We start from the raw sequence: 12536 nt of genomic DNA on the forward strand, positions 1-12536 counted from the left end.
GCCATTTCCTTTTCTAAAGCATAAGTCGAAAGGGGATTAATTGAACTGTAGCATCATTTGTATGCCTAGTAAACAAAAAGCATATATACACAACATATGGGCCAGCATATGTTGCACACTATGGTCAAGGAATGTACCAACCTATCCTGCTATTGGAGGAATTTAGGACAAAATCTATAAGCATGATCCAAGACGGCACATATTAGAAGAGAAGCAATTTGAAATTTTGAATTGTCAATAATTTCTAATATAGGGGAACATTATTTCCAATTCAACTTCATTAAGTATGTCCATGTTACAAGCCCAAATTGAATTTAAAATATTATTGTTACTTCAAGAAAAATGTCAAATCACAGTAACATTTACAGTGTGAAGGTACACAGAGAGAAGAAATAGCACATCAATCTATATCTCCATGGAAATTCACAGCAATCAGAAAAGTATAAGAAAAAGCACCAAAAAATAAAGTACAGAAAAATAAAATTAGCAGGCTACAGAACAAATAATTTTGAGATATGGATGCCCTGACTGGTTCAACAGCAACAACCAAGCCTGAAGCAATTTTCACCTACCCCTCCCTATGTTAAATGTTCTAATGTTTTATCAGGTTTGAGCAACCGGATAAAACATTATGATGGATTTTTCCATAATTCTTCATTCAAAGTGCAGTTTCAGTGTGAATATTCAATAAAAGCTTATATTTTAAGACAGAATTAAGAGTGTTGTGATCCTCAAAATGTTGATTTCAACTATGATCAGCCACAACAGCATATTAGCATAGTTAATAGTGCCAGTACCTGGAGGGCCACAGATTCACCACACTACTGTAAGAATTTTGCAGAAGAAATAACAGATCAGATGGGAAAAAAAATAAACAAGACTAAAAAGACTAAGTGGCAATGGATTCTCTCTCTTGGTTAAATCACCGACATATCTTTCTTTGCACAATGCAAAATCATGCAACAATTAATTCAACAATACACCAATGTAACTAGATTATAAAGTTCCTTCCAAAGATAGGTCTTAACAGACCTGCAACCTAATGTGGCAGCTTCCTTCTCAGATGGCATTCCACAATCTTGTTACTATCAGCTTTCAGTATCTATCTACCACAGCATGATACAGAGACCAGTCTCCCATGCGTCATCAAATATATTCATACCCTTAAATATTCTAGTTATACAGTATATCCATGGGTTTCAAAAAATATCAACTTGAATTAGCCCAAAAATAGATAGCCACAGAAGATTCCAGCTAGTGTCAGATTAATAACAAGAGGCACAAACAATATAATGAAAGCCAATACAGATAGTCCTTGACTTACAACAGTTCATTTAGTGTCCGTTTGAAGTTTCAGTGACACTAAAAAAAGTGACTTATGACTGTTTTCACACTTACGATTGTTCCAGCATCTCCATAGTCATGCGATCAAAATTCAGATGCTTAGCAGCTGACTCATATTTATGACAGCTGCTGTATTCAGGACTCATGTGATCACCTTCTGATAAGCAAGGTCAATGGGTAATTCAGAATTCACTTAACTGTGGCAAGAAAGGTCGTAACATGGGGCAAAATTCACTTAACAATTTTCTCACTTAGCAACAAAGATTTTGGGCTCAATTAAGATATAAGTAGTCGGGGACTACCTATATCTTAAAACACTGCCTTCACATGTTCAAGCCCACTGAAAAATGTATAATGTAACTCGTAAAAGATTTTAACTGTATCAAATAACTTGTTTTGTTCTCATTTATTTTCCAAAAAGCCATCTGTTACCAGCTTATTTCATTTAATTAGCTTATTTCAGAACTGGGTTCTAAAATAAAGATTGAGAATAATCTTATCATTCTTTACCCCACCCTTAATTTTCCATCTTTCCACTCAAAGCAAACTAAGCACATTATTTCTTTAAAGAGGCTAGAAAAACAACAAAAAGTTCCTAATATTTCTTCAAATTTATGTTTCTTCAAAAATACTATTATTTTTCTTCCACTGAAGAAAAGATAAAACCATGTATGCTTAAAATTCTTCAAAACATTGAAATACTAAGCTACATATAAATATGATGCATTGTATCTATTTAATAAGTTTAATACAAAAATTAAAATTAGTTAAAATTAAGTCTTCTCAGTGTAAAATGAAGGATGTTAATTGGATATGGTAGTATAGCAATGTTCCCATCTGGATGCCAGCTAAATTTCGTGCAATTTAATGTAGGCAGTTTACATAACTCATGTTTGTTACTCAATGGTACTGCATGTAAAGCAACAAATCATTCTCAATGATGCATTTTCACAATTGCAGTTCAATATGATCAAAATATTCATGTCAATACATAAACACAAAATTCAGACTGGAGAAATGTCTGCTATTTTTATGCTGGAATCTAAACAATTTCAATATCAAGTTTCTAGCTACCGTAGTTATTTATTATCCGTAAAGTACTTTTTTCTCCAAATGAATGTCTTTAAAATTAAAAATAATTACGGTAGTTCATTTTATTTGGATAACAACAACAAAAATTATGTTTATTCCAGAGTGTAAATACATGACATTTAATCTATTTGAAAAATAGACCTATCTTTAGGAAAAAAATTGCATGAAAACTAAGTGAATTACAAAAGTAATTTTCTACTTACATAGAATCCCAAATATTTTCTTGGGCCTGAATCTTTGGTGCATGTAAGATGAGAAAGCATACAGGAGCTACAGCCAATCCTTCCTTCTCCTTCCTTGGGGCTCTTTTCCTCCTTATGATTGGCTAAACATGTTCTTACTGAATCAATAATCAATAAACTCCAAATATTTTATTGAAAATATATTATCCTTGCCCACTTTTGGGTTGCTATTCTACTGGGTTGACAGATACACAAAACTAACCTAGCCAGAACAATGACCAACCATTTCTCATAGTTACCAGCAGGTTTTCATTAAAAGCCTTCTAGTGCACCTTTATGAATTATGATTCAAAGAATCATAATTCAAATATATTCAGTAACTCTTACTTATAAGCCACATATTCTAATGCTATTTAATGAATGTATATGTCACATAATGAAAAATGTGCAATGAATCAGAAATAGTTCACCCAACCCTGTAACATATTCCAGTGACACAGCTACAATCTATTGCATTTTGGCAAGATCCTCAAGGCCTGTTTTCAACATAATATGTACAATGACCTATAACAGCATCCTTCAATTTTTGTAAATTACAATTAATTTGGACTTCATAACATAAACTTGAACAGTACAAAATGAACACAAAGAAACCAATACTGGAAATACTTTCATCTTTATGCATTCAGCAAATTATGAAGTTTCAAAGACTGAACCCTTGGGAAAAAGATGTTTCATAAGCAGCATGAAATTACAAGTGGTCCTCAACTTATGTCAGGTTGCTTAGTGACCATCTGAAGTTATGACAGACCTCCCAAAAGGTAGAAGTTATGACAGACCTCCCTAAAGGTACTTATGACCCAGCTCTGAAGTTCAGAAGGCCAATCCCACCCACCACCCACCGGACCCCATGGTCACATGGCTGCATTTCAGGCCCTTGGCAAGTGACCTGCATTGTTTTATTTATTAAATTGATTTATTTATTAAGTTCATTTGCTAACCATCTCACCAGGGCTCCTGGAGGCTTACAACATTAAAACAATAAAACCATAAAATACATATATATTTAAATACAATAAAATACTGATTATGATTAAAAGATTGGGAGGGAGTGTGCAAAATATTTGGGGTGGGATCAGCTATTAGTCCATCAACCACTTCCAGCATGATACTACTGCATTGGGGCCCCAAGTCAATAGGCAGAGCCTGGTCTTTAAGGTCTTGTGGAAAGTCAGAAAGGTGGACCCAATTTTACGTCAGGAGGCAAGATGTTCCAAAGGGCAAGAGCCATGGCAGAGAAGGCTCTTCCCCTGGACCCCACCAGAATTTTATGACCAATGAGGTTGCCTTCGCTGCCATTTACAGATATTTGGCAGCATCCCCATAGTCACATGACCACAATTTATGATGCTTCTGGTACGTCTAATTTTCAACAAAAATGCCCCACAACAAACAATGACTTTGCTTAACAATTGCTGTGTTCACTTAATGACTGTAGATTCTCTTAATGATCATGGTGATTTGTTTAACAACTGCCACAAAAAGAGGTTTTAATATCAGGTTGATCATCTGGTGACCTGCTTTACAATCTTCATGGCTGAAGACCATAACAGGCATGCTTTTTTAGTAGAGGACAACATGTACGCAAAAGGAATAAACAACTAGTTAGCTTTTAAAGTCTTATGTTTCCATCCATTGTCTTAACAAAAATTCATAAATAATGCCATATTATTAACATTATTATTAAAGCCTAGGTCATATTTTTTAAAAATTCAGATAGTTTCCTTTATCCCACTGTAGAAGTTAATAATTTTTCCTAAAGATAAAAAATTCACATGAAAGAAACAAATGCCTTCAGAAAAAAATGAGCATTCAATAATACCAATTTTAATTAATTAATTAAGTACTATTGAGTATTTCATTTTGAGGGCTGTTATTTAGCAGAGAAATGAAAGAATTAGATCCTAATAGGTGAAAATGCTTACTTGGAACATGAATTCCGTTCAGTACATATTGATTCATACAATATTTTTGTACTTTGTCCCACTAATGAATTTTAAAAACTGGTATCTTGCAAACATGTATGTGGAAACAATATCCGCAAACCAAGCAAGAGACAACTTGAACCAAGCAATCCAATCCAATTTTGTATAAATCCTTAAAAGAACACAGGATGCTCAGGAAGTTTGGTTGAACATAACATATTTATAACAATAAAGGCAGAGATACCACTTAGAGCTTGCACTCTGCAACAAATGATTATACTATCACAAATACCAAAGCCTAAATTTCAAATAATTCCCTCTATTCAGCGGAACAGGAATTCAGCATAAATTTATTGTGTTTAGGTTTTGCATTCCCTTCATTGTTGCCTTTGTTAACGTAGCCAACGTTAACGTGCTTCTAAAATGCCAGGGGAAATTTCAAAATTCAGTTTTAATTCAAAACAGACCAAACTGCCAGAAAAGTTTCTATTAAGCAAATTTCCAGAATAAAAAAGAAGTAGTTAAAAATAGGGAACAGAAGGTTTATATACAAATTGAAATCCCCAGGAATCTAAAACATTCATATAGTCATGGAGAAAATCTATATGGTCTCTAAAAGTTGAAAATGACTTGATGGCATATAATCATAATCTCTCTCTCTCACTCACACACACACACGCACACACAGAGACAGAGAGAGAGAGAGAGAGAGAGAGAGAGAGAGAGAGAGAGAGAGAGAGAGAGAGAGAGAGTCAGTCAGTCAGTCAGTCAGTCATCATTCCAGGGTCATTGAAAATTAAGATTAACCAGGTCAATCTGAGTTAATAATCAAAACTCCACAAAATTTAATGGTAATACAGGACAAAAAATGTGCTTAGCTGAAATACTCATTTCCTTTCCCCTCACCCCTATCTCTGAGTTAGTTATTGCAAAAAGAGATGGATGCAATATATGTTTGTTCACTTGCAAAAGGTAGCTCAATAGGCTATTATTAGGCTATTCAACTGAAAAGAACTCACATATCAACATGCATTATTGACAACTGGTTTAGGCCATACTTGAATAAAAACTCAATTATCTTTTAAAGTTTTCTTAATTTTTCTTAAAGAATTGAACAATGTCCTTCACTCAGTTCAGTCTTTTTAGAAGTCACCTAAAACTGAATTGCCCAACATCAATAAACTGAGCAACGAAAGTTATTGTTCAAATTAATTATGGCTCCAAAATTACCAAATCATAAGCTATGGACTGTAGAAATACTTTCAGGTTACCTAAAATGAAGTATGATATATCATAAACTAGAAAGAGAATGAGGGAAGAAGAGGCTGCTTCCATTTTTTGGGCAGTTCGGTGATAAAAATGGGTACTGAACACAAAATTTTCTGGTTGGTTCTTATTGGTGAAACGTTTACAAAACAATATAGTCATATTAAACGTAAGCAGTATTTTCTTTGCTGGCATTTATATCACATTTTAAGAGTTCATAGGCAATTGCCTGATGGTCAACTGAAAGTATGTTATACAACTATTTTGTATTTAAACAAGAGCCAATTTGTTGTAATGGTAAAGGGCTAGAAACTGGGACGACTGAGCTGTAGTCTGATATTTGACATGAAGCCACAAGAGTTAACTGTGGGCCAGACACTGTCTCTCAGCAGTAGGAAGAAGGCAATAACAAATCAGTCTTGAAAATCTTGCCAAGAAACCTAAGGGACTACTTCAAGCTATTGTCCAGACTCAGCACATACACATTTTAGAAAACTCACATTTAAACCCAGTGAAATTAATATTCCATTTCTTTTACAAAGATAAAGGAATCTTAGAATTTCAGTGTTAAGCTTCTGTTCAAACTGCTTCAGAACCTTTATATATGGGGATGATGTAAAAAGGAGGATGGGTATCTCATTATTTTAATGGTTTGAAATTAATCTTAAATATAACTGTGTATTTGCTTTTAATTCTACTGGGAAAGAACTATATATTACAATAAATGTAGAAGAAAAAGCAATATGCCCACTGGAAAAACTAACTGGAGTTCATAATCTACAGGGACATATAATTCTGCCTTTTTAAAAAACTATGAAATCTAAAATTCTATTTTAGTATTGATAATTTGACCAATATAGGAAAATTGTGTTAAAATGGGATTAAAATATTTAGCACTGCAATGTTTAATTATTTTATGATTTATTTTTGTTTGCAGTTGGTGAAGTTTCAATGTGGACAATGATGAAATTGAGGTGTGTGTTGACAAAAAGAGATACTCTGACAATGAAAAGCTGGTCTGATTTATCTCAGCCACACTTGATTCAATTATGAATCCGACAGATGTTAATATTAACTTATTGATTCAATTTGTTTTAAAAATGCACCATTTCCAACTAATAGGAATTTCATGAGAAATGTTATCAATTCAAAAATAGGCCTAGCTTGAAACAACATAAAACATTAGATGATAACATTCATGCAGTTTCTATGTGTGAAAAATACTGGGCACCTGTCTTAATTATCTCAAATATCTTAATTTATTATTTTTACTTATAAAATTACCAACATAAGAATCTAGCCCACACTATCACTGAGTATATTTGGGGCTCTTTCCTACTTCTTAAAAAAAATAGACTATTAAAGATATTCAGATTAACCAGGTACATTTGCAGTATCTTTTGAGTAGCTTCAACTTGCACACAATTAATATGAATACAGGCAGACAATATAGTTCCATATATCTGCACCAGATAAAATCACATGAACAGATGGAGTGAGCATGTAAACAAGATTTTTCACTCGAAACTGAGTATTAATGTCTAGCATAAAACCAAGACAGGTGCAAGTAAATATTCAAGCATATAACAATGTTGCTTACAGAGAAGAGAATTTGCAGTACAGTCAAGATTGTCGGTTTGCTGTGACGCAGTCAAGAAAGTAAAACAGCTCAGATTGAATGCTTATCTTGAAATCCACTAGATACGGAAACTCATAAGGATAACCACAAGAACTGGGAGCATTTTCCTTAATTACCACACTTTGAATCTATCACGCCAGCAAAGCATGAACATGTGAGTGTAGATAATTCAGGAAAACTATGAGATTTTTGTAGTAAAAAATAAAACCTGCTTGTATTTCTGGGAGATGTGAGAATATTAGCTGCCATAATGTACATTTTGGAATAAAAAGCCTTTCTCTGAATTTTGCTTTTTTTTTTTTTTTTTTCAAATACTAAGTGTTGTCCACCCCACAAAAATATTCTTCTAGCAGCATTTTCAACCGAAGTGTAAAGCAACCTGGTTGGCTTCCATGCAGGCGATGGCCTCTTCCAAGAGGGAAAACTCCACGCAGATATAGCCATAGTTGTAACCTGGGGACAGCATTTAAATACAGACGGGATTTGCGTTAGTGCCAGAAAGCCATATTTTTAGCATCCAATTCCCCCATTCCCATAGCACAACCCGATTATCACCACCCTAGACTCCCCACAAAACAAAAGCAACAGTTGATGTTCTTTATAGCTAAGCTTCAACTCAGGTTTGGTCTCGATAGTATCATAAACCTATAGTCATTTTCACTTATTCTGAATTTCTCTAATATAATACTATAAGCAATTTGGATTACTAACAAGAAAAGTGTAAATAGACATATATTCACAGAAGTAAGTTAGTACTTCAGAACTAACCTTATTACAGAAACAGTTATCTATTTCACAAATTCAGGTTTTTGGAATCGGCTTCTAAACCAATACATTAACCATGTGAACCAATAAATCCCAAAGTAGTTTTTTAGCTTTTGTTAACTTTTCTGTTGTAGGTAGGAATCCAGAAATCTATTTTCATTCAAAGTGTAGAATAAAATCCAGAAATTTCTATCCTATCTTTAAATTATAATCTGATTTAATCCAATGTTCTAATATACTTTTAATATTTTAAAATACTCTTATTCTACATAAAGTAATCCAAATTCAAAGTCAAACTATTAGATTTGTTTATATGTCTTTCTTAAATAAATGATTAACCATTCTGTATCTTTTTTGGTAATGAAAGTTACTGTAAAAAGGAATACACCTATCTGAAAGAGGAGTCAGACAGGTACATAAAAACATCCTTACCTCAAAATTATCAAGGACTCATAATCATCTAAATTAAAGCCAAGGTTTACTCAAGGGAAGATGTGCCACTCAAGGAAACAATGCAAAGTTTTCATGGCTGAAACTGCAAGAATTTGATTGTACTAATACAATTATAACAAACCAGAGACTATTACGTAATGGAAGCTTCAACTATTCAGACCCCTTTTTCCACAAAAAACTCAAACCATAAATATGGTGTGTTCTGTTCTAGCTCAAATGTCACACGACTGCAACAGATTTAAAGTCAACTCTGTAGTACAAAGAAGTTAAATGAATCCAGTTAAAGTGTGAATATGGTTAGCAATTCAGTTTGACATGGATGTATCATGTATTTATATTTATCAATAGATAATGTGGCATACACTCACTATATTTTTAATTATACTCAAATTTATATGTCTGTTTAACCTAAAAATTCTGACTAACAATTTCCTATATAGTGATTACATTAAAAACCACAATACATATATCAAATACAATAAATCTAATCCACTCTGCACCTTCTAACCAACTTCAGGAACATGTAGAGCATCACCCCATTCCATCCCCAACAGCCTACAAAACAACCAGGTCTTGACTGCCTTCTGAAATACAAATATAGATGGACCATACTTATTCCCAGAGAAGAACATGACAGAGAAGGGTCCTCTCAGAAGCACTCCCCATGAACATATCTTTCCACTGCCATATACTTATAGGCTGTAATAGGTTTAAAAATCAAAATGAACATCCTGAATTGCAACCAGAAGCTTGTCAATGTACTTCCCACAATAACTGTCTCATATGTGTAAACTGGGAATTGGGAAATAACCTACTATCATGTAAGCAACTGCATTTTGAACCAGCTATAGCTTCTAAATGATCCTCAAATTCTAATAGTGTAGACCATGGGTGTCCATTCTTTTGGCTTGCCTTGGCTGCACTGATTGAATAGGAATTATTTAGGGTCACATGTAAAATATAATATAGTTAACATATATAAATCACATAATAATAATATTAAAAGTTTACAATCTTCTGAGGATGTGTTACTAGTACCAGGGCCGCATATGGCCCATGGACTACGGGTTGGATATGCCTGGTATAAACATAGGTGAAAAAGATCCGTAACTGTTAATAAAGCTCTATCCATTCCAGAAAATGTCACAACTAATACCCATGCCAAAGCTACACAAACTTTCCAAACCATAGGTTTTACCTGTACTTCTACCAAGAGCCATTACTATCTAGATTATGAACCTGCTTTCTACATAGGGGCATAATCCCTTCTGGAGAGTCCAAGATGGATAGAAGCTTCTGAATAAGCAGCCACTCCACCTTGCAGAGATTAAGTCTTTTCTCCCTACACAGACACTTAATAGTCTCCAGGTATCAGGTCAGGGATTTGACTGCACTTCTTGTTGAGATGAACTTCTTGTTGTAGAGATATACATCTTTACCACAGGTTGACATATGGCTTCCAGATGTTAAGTAATTAGGGACTATCTTGATTTATATGCAATGCCAAAATTTCCCCAACACTTGGGGCAAAGTTTCCTATTTAAAGTTACACAGAATTGCTGATGAGAACAGAACTTAAAATGAATCCCTAAATTACCATATATATAAAATATATATATAACATTTAAACCTATAAGGTTACCAAATTATATATGCATATTTATCCCTATTCCACACTGTTATTTGCTGCTGGAAGGAAAATGTTCATAACAAAGGTAAATATCGTTTCGTATTTACAAGAAAGAGGATGCATCATAGTAGTGTCATTTTAATAGCATCCGTAGACTGTAGTAATAATAATCAGTAGACTGTAGCTAATAATATTGGTATGCTCCAATTTGTTAAATTCCAGATAAAGCAATAATCACATTCAAAACAAAACTAGAAAATCACTGTAAAATATTTGTAAAAAAATTAAAATTAAAAGTTAGCTGTGAAGAAGTGATAATGATTATGATCTACACCAGGGATGTCAAACTGGTGGCCCACAGGCCAGATGTATCACACGCAGACCACACCCACCCCAGCTCTGCGAATGGGGAAAACATCACGAAACGTCGCATGATGGCAATGTGACGCAGCGAGTTTGACACCAGTGATGTACAATATACTTAACAGAAAGAAATCCCATGATAAATACCAAAATGATAGAAACATAAAATTATTCATGGTGTGGTGAAGTTCTCTCTCTCATAATTAGAGCTTAGTGAAGCAGAAAGATGGGAGATTTGGGCGAATAAAAGGAACTTCTTCACAAACTGTAGTACATAGTTGAATTAGAGACCCATCACTAGAGAGTGAGATAACCAGCATTTAAAATGACTTTAAATAGGAAAGCTATTAAATTGATAGAGGATAAGATTCTCCAGAGATCATGATAACAATATATTACTATAAATTTTTTACTTCTCAGAATGACAGAATCAGAACTTATCATGAAGCAACCACTGACATACTCTATTCATATACATGTCTTTTCTGATTTAATTAGAGATGGTTTTGCTACTTGCTGAGATTTTAACTCAAAATATGAGAGCAGGTGAAGAACATTGAACAACTGCTCAAATTGAGATGGTAGGAACTGAAGAAATACATTTATATGTACTTTGAAATATTTATCCGTAGCTAAATCACACATTCACCATTATAGTGAGGGTTATGTTTATTATATTAATACTCAATCTTGTCAGATAAAATGTCTCAGTGGATAAACTTTTAAAGAAAACTAATAAAAATTACCCAACTTATATTGACTGTAAATCAGATGAACCTGATTCCATGCCATATACACAAACACACAACCCCTCTACATACTTTCCATCATGGTATCATAATGCAACTTTACTTCCCCAAGCATTTAGTTCTCAAAAATTACTTAAACATAACCAATCATTTTCTAGATCTGGAACCAAGCTTTTTGCCTCATATGATAGAACACTGTTTGGTTAATTATCAGTATAGCTAGCAATGAGGCAGGAGAAGTTGTGAAAATGGCCATTTTGGGGTTCTGCAAATTTTAGGAAAAGAAGTAAGCTGCTATCAAGTCTTGCATTTTAATAATTTTCTTCTAAGGTAGAAGAAAGTTTAACTATTTAAACAATTACTTCAGTCAATATAGGCAGGTGCATACTCTCCCATTCCCATTTAAATATTATATCTTTCCTAAAGAACTAAAAAATTATTCAGTGTACTACAAAAGACTATAATGGAAAAAAGTAACCGGCAAACATTCCTTCCTTCCTTCCTTCCTTCCTTCCTTCCTTCCCTCTCTTCCTCTCTCTCCCTCTCTCCCCCCCCCCCCTCTCTCTCTCTATATATATATATATACATACATACATACACACACACACACACACATACATACATATATGTTTTCTGAGGTTCTCGCTGTATTTGTATGTGGATCTTTGGATATTCGGGTTTTCTCCCGCGTAAGATTGGAAGTATCTAGGCAACGTTTCGATGAAGTCTCATTCATCATCTTCAGGCTTGTGTCTTCGGCTCTGTGCAGGCATGATATTCCCCTCTGAAAAAAAAATCGGGGCCGGCCAAGAGACCCCCCCACCGCGCGCCAAGAAATCGCTGCCCAGCTCCCTTTTCCTGCCACTCAGTGGCCTCCGCTCGCACCGCCCGCCTGGGCTCCGCTCGCACCGCCCGCCCGCCCGGGCTCCGCTCGTACCGCCCACCCGCCCGGGCTCCGCTCAGGTATCCGGCTGGGGCTGTCAGGAGTTGCTACCGCCACCGCGGCTCTGCGCGGCTCCAGTCCCGCGTTGCCTCGGGAAGGGAAAGGCAAAACCAGGAGCCGCTGCT

At 34.7% G+C, this 12536-nt stretch overlaps 1 protein-coding gene across 9 annotated transcripts in view; it reads right to left on the reverse strand.

Moving 5' to 3' along the window:
* Window positions 1-12536, reverse strand: part of RBM6 (RNA binding motif protein 6) — a 72807-nt gene that overhangs the window by 31130 nt on the left and 29141 nt on the right. For all 9 annotated transcript variants that reach the window (XR_015747554.1, XM_026673303.2, XM_026673302.2 and 6 more), the window contains one exon: window positions 7888-7961. Coding sequence is in view for 8 of the 9 variants with exons in the window: in XM_026673303.2 (XP_026529088.2) it covers window positions 7888-7961 (74 nt within the window). In the remaining variant the exon portion in view is untranslated. The remainder of the gene's footprint in view (window positions 1-7887; window positions 7962-12536) is intronic.

The sequence above is a fragment of the Notechis scutatus genome, chromosome 2 (genome assembly GCF_049901735.1).
Source record: "Notechis scutatus isolate UNSWTSFEM ecotype Mainland chromosome 2, rNotScu1.2, whole genome shotgun sequence".
NCBI classification, from domain to species: domain Eukaryota; kingdom Metazoa; phylum Chordata; class Lepidosauria; order Squamata; family Elapidae; genus Notechis; species Notechis scutatus.